At 36.2% G+C, this 21,376-nt stretch overlaps 1 protein-coding gene across 3 annotated transcripts in view; it reads right to left on the bottom strand.

The window, feature by feature from the left end:
* Positions 1-21,376, bottom strand: part of LOC150109861 (uncharacterized) — a 391,072-nt gene that overhangs the window by 295,196 nt on the left and 74,500 nt on the right. For all 3 annotated transcript variants that reach the window (XR_016550635.1, XM_090415398.1, XM_090415409.1), the window contains exon 4: positions 16,329-16,484. Coding sequence is in view for 2 of the 3 variants with exons in the window: in XM_090415398.1 (XP_090271524.1) it covers positions 16,329-16,484 (156 nt within the window). In the remaining variant the exon portion in view is untranslated. The remainder of the gene's footprint in view (positions 1-16,328; positions 16,485-21,376) is intronic.

Here is a 21,376-nt window from a genome sequence, read left to right on the forward strand (position 1 = left end):
TACATTAGTACCTTGAGTGGGTGAAGGATTTTATATTTTATCTACTTTTATCTACCCTATAGATATAAAATGATAAGTCTTTTTATGAAACGTTTTTGTGTCACGTTTTTTGTCAAGTTATTTGAAACATTTTGAAACTCAGGGGCTACCCTGAGTGTCGAGTCTTCAAAATTCGAGTCATCAGAATTCAAGGAGAACCAGCCTACCAGTCTGGAACATGGGGGGTTGGGTGCCATAGGCACCAGGGGGGGGTGTAGGACCCCCCCTAGTTTTTATTATATTTTATTTCTTTACACAGATTGGAAACTCTGCTCTAAAGACAAAACATGGAACTTTCTAAAACCTGCTTTTACAAGACCTGCTTTGCCATTTCAGGGCAAAGCAGGTCTTGTAAAACAGGTGTGTTTTGTAATCTAGAGCATTAATCAAACAATTCCAATTATTAACTATTCAATCAATGTTGAAACAAACTTTTGCATATTTTATTTGATAATATTAACAGTGGCGGCCAGTGAAAATTTTAAGTGAGGGTGCTGCATATACAAAATAAGAAAATTTTGTTTGGCAAAAAAAAAAAATAAATAATTAAAATTTGTTTATAAACACAAACAAAGTTTAATTTTTTTGTTTTTTTCCTTGGGTTGTTGCAGTCTTGCAGTGCTTATGTACATTAGGTTAACTAATTCTTCTTCTTCCTCTTGTGGCATATCCCATCTATTTGGGATCAGCCTTTTTACATGATGTGACTTATCGCGTAGGTTGGGATCAAGCACGATCCCAACCTACTTGTCACAGAGACTGATAATAGGGGGGGGGGGAATATTCTTTTTATGTATGTAGAAATGTGTGTTCACAGGATCAGTTTGTTTGTTCTGAGGGGCAAAAAAACTCTAGAGTCCAGGAGAAAAAAAAACCCTCCAACTTCGTATGAAATACCTTTTAGTCAAAAGACACCAGATAAAGGTTCCTCACATCTTGCATGGGAATCGAACCCAGGTCTTTCCAACCAAAGGGCTTTGTCTATACTGACTGCAATACAAAGGATATAGGATCTACAATTTATTGTAGTTTTTATTTTAAATGGGTGTGATTGAATTTGTAAGTAAAACTTGTATTTTTTTTTTTTTTAATACAAGCAAAGACCGCGTTGTCAGGTGATTTGAATTTGTCAGGATTTTGTGCAGTGCAGGATGTGTGAAATGTATTCGTCAAGAAAATTAAAGAATATGGGAAAGGAAATTGAAACTGGAGAGAGAGTGTATGTATTAAATATTTCAAAAGTGAGTGCCTATTAGGTAATGAGAATGCAACAAATGTTAGCAGAGTGGACAGTGCTGATGGTAGAATGGAAAATTATGTTATTAATGTCGAATGTGCAGCTGAGAAAATAAAAGAGAATGAAATGGACATTAATAAAGAAATAGTGCACCTGAAAGTTATCCTTTACAGGACAAAGGACGAAACTGAAAAATTGCAGAAGCGGCAAGAGCTTAGCAGGGCTGAGAAGAGAAAGAAGTAGGCAGTCCAAAGTAGTAATAAAGACAAAGCGAACAAAAAAAAAAAAAAAAAAGCATAATGCATAGCATTATATATGTCCACAAGGATATGTGCCTTGCATTATGGGATACTAAGGCAAGTGATATGAAATCATTAGCTTCTATATACAAGTTTTCCCACTGAAAATACTTCAGGCACAAACTTTGTTTGGTTACACTTGGATAAAGGATTAAACCAAGTATATAATTTCTTGGTATCTTTAATTTATAATATAACAAAGTGGAAAAACATCCAACAACTATCTCTAATTCAGAGTATTTTAATAATACTGTGTAACACCTTTTGGATACTTGAATATGAAAATGTGACTTCTGCATTACTTCAATCTTAGTATTGCCTCTAGGTCTGGCTGCCACTGATGAGTTCTCAATAAAGGTTGAAACTGGTCTGGGTAGTGACCCTTCCCATAATGCATAGCATTATATATGTCTGCAAGGCTATGTGCTTTCCATTATGGAATACTAAAGCAAGTCATGTGAAGTCATTAGCTTCTATATACGAGTGTATATAGAAGCTAATGTCCCAGTACTGAAAATACTTCAGGCGCAAACTTTGTTTGCTTACACTTGGATAGAGGATTAAACCAAGTATATAATTTTTTGGTATCTTTAATTTATATAAAAAAAAAAAGTGAGTTTGTGTGAAGGCACCCATGAGGAGAGTGAGTGAGTGTGAGAATGACCAAGTGCAGAATCTAGTCTTTCAAGCAAAAATATTGAATAGGGTAGTCAATTCAGGAAGTAAAGGTAGGTAGGAATGCTGCAGTTCCTATATACTAATGCTAGAAGGAACAGGAACAATGAGTTTGGCATTGGTTAGTGTAACCATGTCAAATGTTATAAGCATTAGTGAGACTTGGCTAACAGCAGATGATGTAGTTACAGGGATAAAATGTGAAGGGTTTGGTATTTTCAGGAAGGACAGAGAAGACAGGATGATGGGAGGCGTACTGCTGATGATAGCAGATAAATTGCAACCAAAAAGAATAACAGATAGGCGGGAGGGTGGCTGTTCATTGAAGCAATCTGGTGTGAGATTAAGACAAAATATACAGTTGATTGTTGCTATAGGCCACGGAGTTCCATGGATAATCTGCATAACATGCACTGCAAAATTAGTATAATGAGTACAGGTCGAGCGATTATTATGGAGGACTTCAACTATGGAGACATAGACTGGAAAGTAGAAAGATCACATGACAGGAAGGAAATGGAATTTATACACCTCCTGAGAAATAATTACTCAAGACAACATGAGATGGAGGGGACTAGGGGTGGGAGAGTATTGGACCTGATCATAGGATCAGAAGAGCTATCCATAACTAAGGTGACCACATTGCCTCTGATTGGTGAAAGTGACCGTGCAGTCTTGACTTGGAAAATTGTACAATATGAGGCATATTCTCTCAGGAAGGGGTATATATGAACTACAAGGCAGGTGATTATGACAGGCTTAGGAAGAAGTTTAAATCTATGTGCCATGGCATAAAACACTGCAGGGTAAGGATGTTAATACTGCATGAGAAATAGTTAAGGGTCACCTAGAGAAAGCAATATCAAACTGTATACCTAAGGTAAGGAGAGTTAATAAGGTAGGAGTTAGATAGATGAGTAATATCATTAAGCATGAGCTGCAGAAATTGTGGAGGGTATATAAAGAGATAGGTGACCAGAATGCAAGGATGGCAAAATCAGTTTATTAGAAGAATCTAGCCAAGCAGGTTAAAGGAGATCCCAAAGAGTTATTTTGTTATGTGGCATGTAAGAGAAAGAATGAATATAAAAAGATTAACCTTAATGATTGATGATGGTCACAAGGTGACAGAAGCAGATAAAGTAGTTGAGTTACTAAGTGACCATTGTGCAAGGGTATATCATCCTAATGAGGTTATTGCTTTAACATATGTGGCAGACACTAATGTGGGAACAGAGATGGATGAATTAGAGGTTCTCAGGATATTGCAGAATCTCAATGCAAATACGGCTGGGGGATTAGATGGTATATCAGCTTGGATTTTGTGAGAATGTGCAAGGGAAATGGCAATGCATCTGACTGCTTTAATTTAATTCTCAGCACTGGTAGAGTTCCAAGGGAGTGGAAAGAGAACAAAATAATTTCCTTGCATAAGGGCAGTTCTAAGACCGCAGAAGCAAATTATAGACCAATTAGTATCTCAGGTGGTGTGGTGGTAAAAGTACTAGAAAAATCGATCAAAAAGAGAATTCAAGAATGGGTGGATAAAAATATGATATGGCATGAGAGGACAACATGGCTTTGTCAAGGGTTGGTCATACCTTAGTAATCTACTTATTAAAAACAACATGTAAGTCCACAGTAATAACTTTAATTAATAAATAAGGTAGATATTTCGTACTAAAACTAATAGTACATCTTCAGTGTTACAAACAGATAGGAATAGAATACAAGTAACGAACATTCGGTGGATCACCTATTAAAATACAATGTTGTTGCGAGCTAGGAAATGAAAGAAATTAATAAATAATTAAGATTTAAGATAATTAGTTTTTTAATGATTACATAAAATAAAAATCTCCCAGATCTTCGAGAGAGAGAGAGGCAATCATTTCGATTTAAATTCGGTCGGTGTAAAAAAGCTTCACAACTTTCTTTAAAGGGGCGTTCATATTTGAACCTGCATCTATAAAGGAGAATAGCTTTATCCCACTGGATATTATGGGTAGTGGTAATACTGTGTTGTGCTAGACCAGACTTCTGAGGTTTGTTGTAATCAATATAATATTGATGGTCTTTAATTCTTTTTTCCACAGAATGGCCAGTTTGTCCAAAATAAGAAACACTGCATTCACAAGAAATTCAGAGATGAAAAAATTATATTAACACACTTAAATATTTAAAAAATTGTCCGAACTGCAGTGTCTACTCATCTATTGAGAACATAAGAGAAACGTCACCTTCTTGGTTCAGGGAGCTATTCTTGCACCTCGAAAAGACGCTGTGTCAATAATGAATGAGTTGGTTCTTAATAGGGTTAACGGATCTGTTAGTGTTTACAAATCAGAAGTATCCCCTATGAATGTAGAATGCAGTTCATTTTCTGATGGAATTTTTAAATTAGCTTCCACATGGATTTCCTGGTCATGAAATTAAATTAAAAATAGGTGTTCCTATTATTCTGCTCCAAAATCTGCACCCCCAAATCTCTGCAATGGAACTAGGCTTTGAGAAAAATTGATGAAACTGAATGTGATATTTACAGGTCCTGGTATCGGAGAAATTGTCTTCATTACTCGGATATCCCTCATCCTTTCAGACTATCCACTTGCATTCAAATGGTTAAAATTTCCAATAAGAGTTTGTTTTGCAATGACAATTAATAAAGCTCAAGGACAGACCCTTGGATATGTAGGTTTAGATTTAAGAGGTGAATGTTTTGGTCACAGGCAGTTATATGTAACATGTTCTTGAGTTAGCAGTCCTGAGAATTTAATTATTTTTATTGAGGATGATGAAACTACTAATGTTGTTTACAAAGAAGTGTTATAATGCTCACATTTCTACACCATAACGAAAGCACTAGCAACAAATACTTGAGAAAATACCTTGAAGTGATCCGCTGGCAGTATAAGTTCACCTCAGTGAAGCAAGAGGGCTCAGTTACTTAAATAATAAGGTATTACAACTTTTCACTACTTGTATATGGGAAATACATTATTTTGGCATTATTCAACCTTGGTATATGTTCTGGGTCTAGATCCCACTGATGGTAGCTTGTTTACTTGGGAGTAGAGAGGTTCTGCTTGGTGGCTGGTTCATTCAACTGACAACATTGATAAATATGTTGTCAGTTGAATGAACCTCCCCACGATGAGTCTGACCACTCCATGGAGGGTGCAATAATAATAATAATTATTATATACACCCAAAAGGATGCATTCTTTTGCATTATGGATATGAAGGCAATTAATGTAAAGTCACTAGCCTAGTCTTGAAGATACTTCATGTGGAAACTTTGTTATATTGAGATAAAAGGATTTAACAAAAATATAATTTCTTCATCATCATCAAATTCCTGACATGTACCACAAGGGAGTATACAGAATATTATTATTATTAAGTGACACCTTCAGAGAGTCCAAAGACTCATCGAGGGAGGGCACTTACTCTCCACCACTCTCCGTCTCCACCACAACGAACAACAACTACCTTCATCCACACCAATGCCATCTATCACCACCACCACTAGTATTTTCACAGACAATTGCAGACATCCATGCCCATGGCGGGATTCGAACCCACAGTCTTTTTTTGCCTGGAGAGTGGATATGCTAACCACTCAGCCAGCCAGGCTGGCATATTATGATAGTACTACATGAAGAACTTACATCATTAATAACTTGCTATTAACAATTTTCCTTCAAATCAATCTGTTAACTGTCAAGACATTATCAGATCTTATATTTCTGTCTTCTAATGCACATTATTTTTTATTATTTAATTTACTGTCTTCACTTTTTTTCCTGCCAATCTGGCTTGTTTTGCTAATCTTTCCTCTCATACCACCTGAGATTAGCACTACTAACAATGTCAAGTTCTTTCCTATCACTAAAAAACACATGTACTAACCACAGTAATGACTATTTTACAAATTTAATAGTCATTACTGTGGTTAGTACGTGTGTTTTTTAGTGATGAATTCAGCACAGGTTTCGTTATTTAAAAAGTTCCTTCCTAATTTCCTCATTTTTAATATGATATTGTCACCATCTGTTCACACGCATAATCTTTCTCAGGACTCTCATACCTGCAGTCTGTAGTCTTACATCAAGTGTTTTTACTTCTAACCCAGCTCTCAGATCCATAAGTTAAAAATTTGTTTGAACAATGTTTTTTATACAGCTAATTTAGTGTTTTGACTAATTTCTCTCTTATTCCATATAAATTTATTCAGTTGACTTCCTACCATACCAGCTTTGATGATTCTGTTGTGTATTTCCATATTTAATTTACCATCTTCACTAAAAATTGGGCCTAAATAGCTGAATTGTTTTACTTGTTCTATAGGTTCTCCATTCATGATGCAGTTAATATTTTCAATGTTTCTGCCTATTTTCATTGTCTTTGTCTTGTTATTGCTGATTTTCATATTTATTACAACAGTTTAGTTAGGAATCTTGTAGACTTGTACTGGGTTTATTTAAAAGTATAACATCATCTGCATAAAGTAAAGAGCTAAAATTAACATCTCCAATTTTGATATCAGGTTTAATACCACTTTCCTTCATAATGTGAACCATATAGTTAATGAATAACAGAGGGGATAAAGTGCATCCTTGTCTGACAGCAGATTTAACATCAAATCATCTTCCTGTACTTCTTTCAATTTTTAACTGCTGACTTACAACTCAAATAAAGACTAAGTATTGCTTGATATAATGCCCCATTGACAATATAACTGTAATGTTTAGAATAGCTTTTCTCTTGCCACCTTGTCATATGCCTTTAGCAGGTCAACAAAACTTAAATAGAGATTTTTGTTATATTCCCACAATTTCTCACCTATTTATCGTAAAGTGAAAATCTGATCCTGACACCATCTGTAAGGCTGGTACTTCACCAAGTTTCCTTTTAAAATCCTTCTCAACTGCTTCTCATACCAGAAACACTCAGTAGGGAAATACCGCTGTAATTCTCACATTCAGTTTTATTTCTCTTATATGGATACTATGAGAGATCTACGCCAATCATCTGGAATTGATCAAGTCCTTCTAAGCTATGCAGTGTAGCCACTGCAAGACTTTTATACCTCCATACGTGAACTTTTTTAGTCGAATATCATCTACTCCTGCTGTTTTTCTACATTTCAGGTTTTTGATGGCTTTTTCTATAGGCAAGTACAAGGAGTCCTTAAGACTCATTAGGGAGGCCCTAAACATCATGTCAAGAACTATTCAGCATTCACACAGTATCTATCATATTTTGATTTGAACTCATTCACAGTCATGACACCCACAATTCTGGCAGCTTATTCCACTCATTCACCACTCTTCAAGTAAAAAAACTAGCTCTACCAGCCTTGCTAACTCTTGCTCAGTTTCCATGGATAGCTCCTAGTTCTCCCACCACCAGACCTGTCCTGAAAAATTTCCTCTGAATTAATCTTTTAAAATCCCTCAGTAATTTGAATGTCTCAATCATATCACCCTTTTCCCGCCCATCAACCAATTTCTATAATCCACAAATCTTCAACCTGTTCTCATAAGGTTCATTCCACAGAACAGCTATCATCTTGGTCACGCATCTCTGGATCCTCTCTACCTACTCCCCATCAAGAAGAAACCCTGGCAGCCAGATCTGGGCACAGTAGTCAAGATGGGATCTTATCAATGCTCGATAAAGAGGAACAATAACCTGCTTGTCAAAGTATTCTTAGGTAAACAGCTAATCTGATGAGCTGATTTAGCTACTGCTGCTATGTGCCCCGTAAACTTCAACTCCCTATCCACCAATGCTCCCAAATCTCTAGCTTCATCAATTTCCAGTACGGTTCCACCAATGTGGTATACTGCTGCTAATCTTTTCATCCCAAAATGCATAACCTTACACTTTGTTATATTAAACTGACATCCATTCTCCTTAGCCCAGTCTGCCAATCTATCCAAATCATCCTGCAAAATTTTGACATCAGGTGTATTCATTATTGATCTACCCAACTTTGCATCATCGGCAAATAAATTAACAGTTCCTATTAGTTCCTTTCTTATATCATTAATAAACAATGTAAATAGCAGTGGTCCAAGAACAGAACCCTGCGGCACGCCACTAATCACAGGCCTTTTTTTGGACTCTACTCTTGAATAAACTACCTCTGATATTTCTCCATCAACCACCCTCCTATCCATCTCACCAATCCTATATCTATCCCCATGTGCTGCATGCTGATTAGAATTCCATGTGGCATCCTGTCAAAGGCCTTAGCAAAGTCCAGCAGTATCACTTATGGAAATATGGCTCGGATAAGGTCTAGGGTGTCTGAGTGAGACATTTCTGAATTGAGAGCAGACATCAAAACTGACACTGTTTGAGTGTGGGGTTTGCTAGTATATTGTGAGATACTCTGGCTAAATTGTGTTGGTACAATAGAACATAATGTCATATTTGGTTTATGGATTTTTGGTAGGCCATATATCGGGGGGGGGGGGGGGGAGTTGGAGCTAAACAGTTTTAGTTGATTGGTGACTGACATTATCTTATCTGGTTTGGTAATTACTATTCTATTGTTTATTTTCTTCTCGAGTTTCATATTCTTTTTTTGAGAGGTTGCTTTTGCTTAAGAACACAACTGGTTAGATCTAGTCTGATGTTAATAAAATGGGTAGGAAAGCCAAGGATATCTTGTTTACTTGTATCAACTCTTCTGCAAGAATTTTCTTTGGTACTAGTGTGTAATTGTGGCCATGAGTGAGTGCACTAATTGCTTCTGGTTCAGAGTGACAGACAATACATTAATGATATTTTGGGGTTGTTGAGGCTCGGACTGAGGTTTTTAATAGATTGTTAAACTTCTTGATATGCCAAGATCTTTTTTTTTTTTTTCCAAACTTTGATTGCTAAAACATTCATGACATCAGAAAGGTCGACATCCAGCATGGCAGTGGGTGTCTCTTCTATTGTATGAAGACTCATCTGTGTTGGCAAGGAGAACACAAGTAGCAGCAATCTGTCCAGTAAAAGAGAGAAGCCAGTGTGCCTATATATACATCAAGCTTTTGGTGAAGTGAGTCAGTGTTTTGTTTAAAAAGGCTAATCTATTCAGTTGTCTGGAAATTTTCAGCTTACTATTGACAAGCTTTGGATGTGATAGAATCTTCATGGGTATGGTAATTCTAGTTGAAAGGCTATGGTGACTATTCACATTTTTCAGGAAATTACATCATCAATTTCTTAATATGTACCATCAAGGGGATGTTCAGGTTACTATGACAGCACTAAACAATATTACAATTTCTGTGACCCACAGATCTTCAGTCTGTTCTCGTAAGGTTCATTCCATAGACTGGATATCATCTTGGTCACTCGCCTCTGGATCCTCTCTACCTCCTTCCCATCAAGAAGAAATCCTGGTGCCCAGATCTGGGCACAGCAGTCAAGATGGGGTCTTATCAATGCTTGATAAAGAGGAACAATAACCCAGTCTGACAGTCTATCCAAATCATCCTGCAAAATTTTGACATCATATATTCACTATCGCTCTACCCAACTTTGCATCATCAACAAATAAATGAAGCTCTTTTCAGATCCTTTCCTATATCATTAATGAACAAATTAAATAGCAGTGGTCCAAGAACAGAACCCTGCAGCACACCACTAGTCACGGGCCTTCTTTTGGCTCTATTCCTGAATGTGATGCAGTTTACTGATTAGAATTCCATGTGGTAACCTGTCAAAAGTCTTAGCAAAGTCCAGCAGTATCACTGTAAACCCATTACCATTATCCAGTTCATCTGTTACTGTATATGTAGCATGGATATGTATTCCTCATTGCATGCAATATAATTTCTTGGCATCTTTAATTTAATTATAAGGAAGGAGGGAGAAAAAAAGATAATTGATTAGATGATAAATATATTCATATTATTCACAATATGAAAATGTCATGCAAAAATGCGACCAGAAAAGATCCAAAAACAGAAGGGATCAGAAATCAAATTAAACAAATAAAAAATAACAAACACGTAAACTGGAAAACTAAGACAACAACGTAATATTTTAGTATAGTTTGTAGTACTCTTTGCGCAGTGTTTAAATAATGGCAGCAGCCACAATTCAGTTTGCTAATAGTTTATTTCGTAAAGTTCATTCCATAGACCCACATTTAAAGACTATAGTTTGCATAGCATACTATGGGATTTGGTGGTATGCATTGCATCACTAGTTAGAAGTGTGGAAGGTGAGAGATTGAGGAGTGCATGTCTGAAGAAAATGTAAAAATTGGGAAGAACTTTGTGATTTAGATTAACATAATGGCCCTCAGCACCTGTTTCTGACATAATGCTGCCAAAGAGATTATGTCAGAAACCCTATCCACCCGAAGAGAGTGAAGAGTAGCATGATCAATGGAGAAGAAAACGAGAGGCATGTGGATGAAAATGATTAGAATTAGAGCAGTATATCGCATTGGTGGAACCGTATTCCAGGCCAGAAGGGTGACGAGTGTGGTAAGAAAAGCAAAAAAGGATTACGAAAGAACATTGGCCATGCAGGCTAAAGAGAATCCTAAACAGTTTTTTAGATATAGCAAGTAAAAGGAAAAATATACATGGCAGAATGATTTTAAAGAATGCCGATGGTAGGGAGGTAACTGAATCAGTTGAGATAGCTGAGTTACTGAGTGAGCACTTTGCAAGAATATATATCACCCAGGTGGTGACATTGCAGAAACGAATAAACCAGTAGATTATACGGGAATTGTGGTGAATGAAGTGGAGGTGAGTAGTCTATTGCATAGCCTCAATGTCAATACATCTGTGGGATTGGATGGTATACCAGCTCGTGTAGTACGAGAAGCAGCTAAAGAATTGTCAGTACCCTTGACCATTTTGTTTAATTTGAGTCTCGGGTCTGGGTTAGTCCCGAGAGGGTGGAAGGAGGGGAAAATAGTTCCACTGCATAAAGGTGGTTCCAAGACTGCTGTTGTAAATTACCGACCGATTAGCATATCAGGAATCATTGTCAAGGTCTTAGAGAAATTAGTCAAGAAAAGAATACAGGATTGGATAGATGAAAATGGGATATTGTATGGGGGACAACATGGTTTTGTGAAGGGTAGATCATGCCTCAGTAACTTGCTCATGTTTTATAACACAGTGACGGCTGAACTGGATAGGGGTAATGGGTTTACAGTGATACTACTGGACCTTGCCAAGGCCTTTGACAGGATACCACATGGAACCCTAATCAGTAAACTAGAGCAGATGGGGATAGATATAGGGTTGGTGAGATGGATAGGAGGTTGGTTGAAGGAGAGATACCAGAGAGTGGTTTATTCAGGAGCGGAGTCAAAAAGACGTCTTGTGACTAGTGGAGTGCTGCAGGGCTCTGTTCTTGGACCACTGCTTTTCAATTTGTTCATCAATGATATTGGAAAGGATTTGAGAGGAAGTGTTCACTTGTTTGCTGATGATGCAAAGTTGGGTAGAGCAATTGTGAGTGCACAGGATGTCAAAATTTTACAGGATGATTTGGATAGTTTGGAGGACTGGGCTAGGAAAAATGGATGTCAGTTTAATGTGGCAAAGTGTAAGGTTATGTACTTTGGGGTGAAAAGAATAGCAGCAGTATATCGCATTGGTGGAACCGTACTCCAGGAGATTGATGAGGTCAGGGATTTGGGAGTGCTGGTGGATAGGGAGTTGAAGTTTAGGGGACATATTGCAAAAGTAACTAAAACAGCTCACCAAATCACTTGGCTTATGAAAAATACTTTAACATGCAGAGAGAAACAAGTTGTTGTTCCTCTGTATCGAGCCTTGATAAGACCCCATCTGGACTTCTGTGCCCAGTTATAAGCACCAGGGTTTCTTCGTGATTGGGAGGAAGTGGAGAGGGTCCAGAGACGAGTGACCAAGATGATAGCAGGTCTGTGGAATGAACCTTATGAGAATAGGTTGAGGATTTGTGGGTTGCAGAAATTGGACGATAGGCGAAGGAGGGGTGATATGATTGAGTCATTCAAATTACTGAAGGGTTTTTATAAGATTGATCCAGAAGATATTTTTGAAAATATGACTGGTGGTGGGAGGACTAGGGGCCATGCATGGAAGATGGGCAAGAGCGTGGTTGACAAGGGTGTTAGAGCTAGGTTTTTTACTTGGAGAGTGGTGAATGAGTGGAATAAGCTTCCAGAGTCTGTTGTGGGTGCTACAACCGTGAATGAGTTCAAGGCAAGATATGATAGATACTGTGTGAATGTTGAATAGTTGTTCTTGACATGATGTTGGACCTCCCTCGATGAGTCTGTCGACTCCTTGGAGTTTCCCGGAACAATAATAATAATAATAAAAATATAAAAGTAGTAGGGAATACAGGTTTGAAACATTGTGAAGTTTTTGAAGATAGTGTTGATGGAAGGATGAATGTTGAGCAAAGTAGATAGCTTGCAGAGAGAAAGAGAGAGAGATGCATTGAAAGAAGTGGAATTATCAGGAATGAGTTGAGAAGCATGAAAGAAGAGATTAAGTATCTGAAAACAACTTGGCATGCAAAGAAAATCACAGTAGGAGTGAGAGAGCTGGGAATGATATGAGGGGAGAGAACGGGAGAATCAGTGAAAGAGAGAAATGTAAGGCTGCACAGAAACCAGGGATGAAGAGATGACAGTATGGCATAAGTGGGGTGATCAAAGAAAGGAAGAAAGTGTTAGAAGGGGGAGAGAGAGAAGGGGAAGGGGTACAGGTGAGCAAGGAAGAAATGAATTGGTAAGAGATGTGATGTATGGAGACTCAATGATCTGTGGTGTACATTAGAGAATGCCAGAGGAGTGTTTGCCTGGAGGAAGGACAGATAGTGTGATTATGGCAATTAAGCCAGGTGAAAGTCAGATGAGATGCTAGTGATGGGAGGCATGAACTACCTGAGAGGCAATGTGAATTGGGTAACAAGAGATCTGATGTTAAGGCTTGAAGTTGCACAGAAGAGGACTGAGAGAGAGCGAAAATAGTGTTTTGCCAAGATATGATAATGCAGAGCACCAGAGAAGAGCATCAATAATAAATAATATAATAGCTAGAATGTGTCGAAGGAGAAGCTTGGAATACATGGATCGTCACACGGCATTTGAGTTCAGAAAGGAAGTGTATGCAAGAGATGGCTTGCATTTGAATGAGGAAGTGGGCATATGGAGAGAATGTTGTTCTCCAAACAAGTCAGTGTGTCAATGAAGATTAAAGTAGAATTATGAGGAATTCTTTCATTATGTGGCCAGTAGGAGGAGAAATGATTGTGGAAGAATAATATTGTTGGATAAAAATGGAAATAGAACAACTGATGCAAATGACACACTGGAGTTGTTCGTGAACACTTTATTGCGTTATTTCATCCTGGAGAAGTAGGTTTTAATACTAGAGGAAGATAGAGCAAGTTCAAGAAGAGAATGCGTTTCAAATGCTGAGTACTCTGGTGAATGTCAATAAAGCAATGTGAACTGGATGGGATTTTGCCACAAGTTTTGAGAGAATGTGCTAAAGAACTGAGAGCTCTGTTGACTTGGTTTTTCAAAACTAAAAAGCATATTCAACTCCTCTAAGGATCCCCCCCCCCACTGGCTCACCCTGGAGTTTATTGTATCTACTGCACTTGTAACTTATCTTATATTGGGGAAATTGAACATACAATCCCTATCCGTAAAAAAAGAACACAAACCACACATTAAATTTAATCATTTTGGTGAAGCATGCCTCAGATCACACTCTTAACACCTTACATCAAATTGATTTGAAAAGTACTTGCTTCTTACATCATACAAAAACCTGGTATGAACAGAAATTTAAAGAAGACTTGAAAATTTGATTAACAGACCTAATCTTAATAGTAATGGGCTTAAAAATCCCAAGAATTTGGATGGCACACATTCAGCCCACTTAGTCCATGTTTTCCAGCAAACCCTGACTAAGCAATTTTGCAAATTTTATTGGCTACCATCCATACTGGTTTGTTCTAATTTATATGTATAGTTGTATAAGTAAAAATTTCTTTGTGTGAACATGTTGCTCTCTAGCTTAATTTAACTTAATTTTGTAACCTAATAGATAATAACAGGACTTTAGCTTTGATGTAGTAAGGTTTTTTTTCTTTTTTCCACCAGAGGTCAGGCCAGCAGTTTTATTGGTTGACTAAATTATGTAACTTCAGTATACCATGTAGATTGTAGCCCAGCTTGTTTTTTTGTATATACTCTAGATTAGTGCTTCTCAAACTGTGGGCACCGGCCCCCTTGGGGGCCATAGGTTTTGTTGAGGAGGGCCATGAAATAATGAAAACAAATTTAGAATGTTTCAAGACTAAGTAGATTTTTTTTATCTTAAAAGAAACATATTTAATTTTTATTATTTATTATTTCTTTTTTGTTATTTTTTATATTTTAATGGGGAAAAAATCACACATTGGTGCAGGTTCACAAATTTTGCTTCCTGCATATTTCAGTGCTTAATGAATATTAGTAAATATATGCTTATTTATATAAGTTTCATTTCAAAGCAGAAATCTAAGAATTGCAGTTTCAAATATTTCACCTGATATTGACTTTTTGTGTAGTAGTATTGAAACACATCCATCATATTAAATTGTTATTAAACTTTCAGAATAATTCTTTCTTTATTATTAATCGTTTTACATTTCATGTGCTTATACTGCAAATGTACAATAACAATATATAAAAATATGAGATAATGTACCATGTCAAATGTGTATGTAAGATGCTAAAAATGTAATATTTGCATTTGATTTCTGCAATATTCACTGTGTATGTTTTGTATTGAATATAAATACAATAAATATTATAATAATATATGTCTATATTACGATTTTGTTTCGAGGGGGGCCATGAAATACTTTAATTTTTCCAAAGGGGGGCCCTGACATCCAGAAGTTTGGGAAGCACTGCTCTAGATGATGATGACCTTAATGTGAAGGTTGAAAACATCAAGTGATTATTTTGGTTTATATTAAACTGAAGTTTTCTCTAACATGGTAGTTGTTTCCATAATTTTTAAAAATGAAAATGTATTCTGATCACCTTGTAACATGAAAGAAAGGTAAAGTCTTGAAGTTTGGGATACATTGATGAGAGACTGCATACTCTATTAAAAGAACTGTACTGGAAGAAGTGGAGGAGACAAGGGATCTGGGACAATGATGATTGATAGAAACCTAAAATTCAGCGAACGTATTGCAAAAGTGGTGAAGGTAATAACTCAGAGGATTACTGTAATACCGAGAAGGATGCTGACCTGCAGAGGTAAACGAGTCGTCATTACATTGTATAAATCCCTGATCAGACCATATCTGGGCTATTGTATTAAAATTTGTCCTCCTCAGGATTTGAAGGAGATAAATTAACAATGGAAAGAGTGCAGGGACAAATAACAAAGATGATATCAGGACTATACAGTGCTAGTCATGACTGCAGAGTTTGGTAGACAGAAGGAGAGATGATCTGATTAAATTTAAACCATTGAGAGAAAGTTACAGGATTGACACTGGAGAGTTCTTTTGTTTGACAGAACAGGGAGAAAGAGGAAGAATAATTGCTCATGCTCTCACCACTCTATCAGTTCCACAGGAACTGATAGAGTGATGAGAGCACGAGCAATCAATGTGTTCAAGGAGTAGTTATGATGGACTTTGTGTTTTCTAGGGCGGGCTTCCTATGTCTTGTGATTCCATGGAGGCCTGAATAATAATAATAATAATAATAAATAATTCATATTTACAGGCTGTTTCAGAAAATATTCAATGAAATCCAAAATCTATGTTTAATTATGATATACAGCATCATATTCATAGATTGCAAAACTACCCATGGTACCATGCAACTGTTTCTTTTTGAAGAGTATATTTTAAAAAATTTAATTGATATAAACTGAGAATAAATGTAACAGTGAAGATAAACATATGAGACCACTTTTGGATAAATGTTCTTAAATGGCATAAATATATATATATATATATATATATAAACATATCAATTAAGGAAAAATCTTTTTATTTAAAAAAAATCAACTTTGCTTGTTTACCTATAAGAATACCTCCAGTATATCCATATGTAAAAGGATTCCTTCTTGGCATAGAAGATGCCTTTTGTAACCACCTCTGAAACGCCACCTTATTATTTTGCTTCTTGTTTGGATCTTCTAGTGCAATTTTACTTTTGTCAATGGCAGCTTTGCGTTCTGGATTAAAAAATGTTTTTGGCTAATAAGTCTTGTGGATTTTATGCTATTTACTTTTAAAATCAAGTATAGATTAAAAAAACACCTTATTCATAATTCTCACTTGTTTTTAACATATTACATCATCAAATAAACTAAATTGTAAAAAGAAGTTTATTATCTTTATTAACTAGCTTATATTTTGCTGGATTTCAAACCAGCATCTTCAGAGTTAAACATATTACAGTTTTCATGTAACAATGAGTAAGTGAAACAATTCAAATGGTAATGGACAAAAAAAAATCTAAAATCCTAATTTGGCACCCTCTGATGTTGTGCAAAAGAAGTATTACAGTTATGTAGGAGTTTGGGCAAATTAATACAACCATAATTAATGTTAAAGTTTGGAGAATACTTCATAACTATTTTTGACTAAAAATAACCTTTCTTTTAACTCTTATAAAGTTGTTTATTTATACTAGATGTATTTCCTCTACATGTTTCAATGTCTATGTGACTAACATCATCATCGGAAGGTTGCTTAACATAAATTTAAAAAAAAAAATTTTAAAAAATGAAGCGTTTTCCAACAGCAGTTAATACCCATAAGTTGCAAAGACTGAAATCATAGTATAATCATGAGTATCATTAGGGATATTATTGAAGAACAGGCAACCTTAAAACCATTTGTATGGTCGAGATATGTGGATGGCATCTTTATAATCTGGAATCACACACACAAAAACCTGGATGATTTCTATATTTTCTGAATAATCAACATCTGAAATGGAAAATTACCATTCTTAGACATCCTCGTCAACAAAAACATTGCTGGAGGATTATCATTAGAAGTCTATAAGAAAGAAACTCACACAGGCAGATGCTTACAAGCAAGCTCATTTCATCACCTTGAACAAAAATTAGGCATAATCAAAACCTTGAGAGGAAAAAAAAAAAAAAAAAAGCAGAGCTTTAAACATACTAAAAAATGATTATGTCAAAAAAAAAAAACATCCATTTTATAAACAAATCCAGGTGTATGGATGTTTATAAAATGGAACGTCTCCTAAAATAACCTGTGTATATCTTTCCACAAGATTCTTGTGGAAAGATATACACAGGTTAGATTAGGAGAAGTATTGAAATATACAATAAAGAATACAGGCAACATTGAAAACAAACTGGAAGAAAAAAAGTGGACTTGTAGTGCACATCCTCAAAGAACATCACACAGTAAATTGGCAAGCATCCTCCGTGCACTACTTAAGCGCCTCCATAGCACAAATGAAAGAACAACAGTACACTGCACCCTTTGATTAGATTCTCGTCATGACAGGAGGAATCATTATATGGATTTTTTTAATTGAAAGTGAGTTAACCGATCTCATATGGAGGTAGAAGGTTTTTTTTTTTTTTTTTTTCATCTCACATAAAGACAAATCGGCCCTTCAGAACACGTGCAATTTACAAACAAAAAAAACTAGTGGTAGTGGTGGTGGGCAGTAGATGGCATTGATGTAGAAGATGATGGTAGTAGTAGTAGTAGAGGTTTGGAGTAGTGGTGGAGACGGAGAGCTGTGCAGTTGGTGTCTCCCTTGATGAGTCTTCCAACTCCTTGGAGGCGTCAAGAAATAATAATAATAATAATAAAAGAAAATTATTTCGACAGGTTGTTCAAGGAATCCTCCAACGTCGTTCGCTCAAAAGACACTAAACAGAAATCAAGGAAATGATCTTTCACAACATCTGGAAGTCATTAATTAGCATGTGTAACATTAAAGAACCCTCCTATACAAGAAATCACATAATGGAGAGACTACACGTAACATGCCTAATGATATTCTTGATTAGCTATCATTACACTTTAAAACTTATAGACATTAACTGCTGTTGGAAACCATTTCATTTTTGGCATTTTTTTTTATTTATGTTAAGCAACCTCCCGATGCTGCTGCTAGCCATATAGACCAGGAGTCGACATCCTTTTCAGACTTGCAGGCCACATTCAACTTTTATTTTTAATAATCGGGCTGCAAGCATTTAATTAAGAGAAAATTGAGTGAAAAAAACACTTCAGTTATCAGTTTTTATTATATCAATGTTAAAATCTCCCTACTGACAAGGTGGATGAAATAGTGAATTTCACTTCAGTACAAATTGCACTTCTTATCCATGTTATTCAATGGGTGTTACAGAATTGTATCCAGATTTAGCTGGACGTCTATAGACATCATGGCCAGTAAAACGCAGAAATATTTAAAGTATGAGATTACGAAATAAAGTATGACATTCTCGTAATGATGTCTCTGATATTATATTCTTTCATAACAGCAACACTTTTATGACAAATAAGATAAAGGGGCTTACCCCAATTTCAATAAAGTACTTGCTGTTCTATTCATCATTAAACCTTCTTCCTTCATCAACAATTTTACGTTTTCTTGAACCTATTTTTTAAATTATTTTTAACAAATATACATCCTCTGAAAATAATAGTTGATGCTATTGAAGTATATTAAAAGATAGCCCAGGGAACGTGACTGCAAAAGTGCACCAAAATCTGTTATCATCGGATGAAGTCGCTTTTGTTATCTCCACTCATGATTACTCACACAGTTGACTTATGCTAAGTTGCATGGCAATACCATGAAGTACAGGTATAAAATTATTTTTAATTTATTATTAATATTAGGAGCCTGTGTAGCTCAGTGGATGTGGCATTTGCACACCACAGGGCTGCACGAAGGAAGACTTGATTTCAAGTCTAGTCAGCGACTGGAGGAAATTTTTCTAAGCCTTTTTTCGACTGGTTCCCGAGTTAGTCTATCTCTGGCAGGGCAAGCGGGTTTTTGCTCCCGGAAACTTGGGTTTTTTCGTCCTGTAAACTCAAGAAAATCGACCGTAGAACCCACATTATTTCAGACATTAAATATATTGTGTTACGGTTAGGGACCACGAGATGGCGGCACATTTGAGCCATCTCTCTTCACTGTGTACTGCTTAATTAGTGATAGCCTTGGGCCATCTATCTCTGATTGGTACCAGTGGAGATTGAACTGCCCACTCAGTCTCCAAAAGTTAGGTAGGGCTAAATGGTCTCGCCTACTCCCCACATATGGGAATAAAAAGGCATTAGCTGATTTTTTTTTTTTATTCATATTATAAAATGTATTATTTAAATAATTCAACATATGGACCACATGTAAGTAAGTATGATCAACCTTTTATGGGCTGCCAAAAATGCATGTTTGGGCTGCAAGCAGCACGCAGGCCACCGTTGCCAACCCCTGATATAGACAGTGAAACTTTTACATTTAGAGGAAATACATCTAGTATAAATAAACATTTGCATACAAGTTAAAAACCTGGTGGTTATAAAACAAAATAATCTTTCTGACCTGTAATGACTTCTATATAGCACATTGATTTTCTTCCATCTAATCCTGTGTGAAGAGGTGTCCAAAGCATGGTCTGTTAGTCTACATTCATTATACATTCAATAATAGTAGTGAATGTATTTCTTATATTCTCCAATGCAGATGTTGACATAGCTTTCTGTCTGACCATACAAGGCTAACTTTTTTTTTTTTTTTTTTACTGGCATCTCAACATGCACATTATTACTTTCAACCCCCTCTTTGAAACTCTCATTTGTATTTCATGCACTATCATTCACTACTCCTGCTACATTCTCCACAACACTTCCACAATTCTGCCTTTTTATCTATAATATCACTCATGACACAATTTACATTTCTTACACTTGCATACGAACATTTCCAACAAATATTCTCTCCATTCTTGCTCTCAGTACCACAGAACCATTTACTCTTGGCAATGAATACATTAAGTATATGCTACATCACACTAAATCCTGCACATTGATATCAGTTAATATCAATGTCTTGGTCACCATTTTTCTCCTACAAGTCGGTGCTATGATGTACGAGGGTCATCTGAAAAGTTCTCAGCCTAACAATGAAAAAATGCATTTATAATTTCAAAATTATTTTTATTTTTCAACATAATTGCCCTTAAGACTAATACATTTATTCCAGCGATGCTCCAGCGCCATTATCCTGTTCCTGTAGTGGTTCTTAGTAAGATCTGCAAAATACCCCTCTACAGCTGCAATCACCTCTTGATTCGAAGAAAAATGCTGACCAGAGAGGGAGCCAAATCTGGGGAATAGGGTGGATGTTCCAACAATTCATAGCACCTTAATTTTCCCATTGCCAAAACACCTTTGTGGGCAGGTGCACTGAAAGATGATTTTTGCAAGCCAGGTCTTTTCTCACGAATTTCTTTGTCTAGTCTGGTTAAAAGATCAGAATAATATTACCCATTTATTGTTTTACCCTTTTCAAGATAATTAATAAACAAAATGCCTTTAGCATCCCAAAACACCGATGCCATGACCTTTCCTGCTGAAGGAACCGACTTTGTCTTTGGTGCTGAACAACCAATAACAATACAATTTAGTTGGCTAAATCCAAAATTGTCAGTCCGTCCTCATTTGTTCAGCATCCAGATAGATATACCTCAGATTTCTTGTAGTGTACCTAATAAAGGTACACTAAGAAAGTGAAGACTGAACATTCGGTCAGAAGTAATCGGTTCTTCATATTTCTTAAAAGGCTATGTGGTGCAAACCGGGAATAGAGGCTTGGACATTCCCTCATTTGATGTTTACTGGACAAAACATACATTTAAAAGATAATAATTACTGATTAAAATTATTTAACTAATAAATTATTAACCCAATATTTCTGGTTATCAAAGCATCGTCATGGGCATACTAGTCTGTGTATGAAAGGCACAATCCTACAGTCCTAGCTGAAACCTTCTATGGGTGCAGTGATGGAGTCTTGCTGAATCTCAAGATAACAGTCTTCCCAATTTTTTGGCAAAGT

Source organism: Typopeltis vanoorti, chromosome 1, assembly GCF_054136105.1.
Source record: "Typopeltis vanoorti isolate ZY-2024b chromosome 1, IOZ_Tvanoo_1.0, whole genome shotgun sequence".
Taxonomy (NCBI): Eukaryota; Metazoa; Arthropoda; class Arachnida; order Uropygi; family Thelyphonidae; genus Typopeltis; species Typopeltis vanoorti.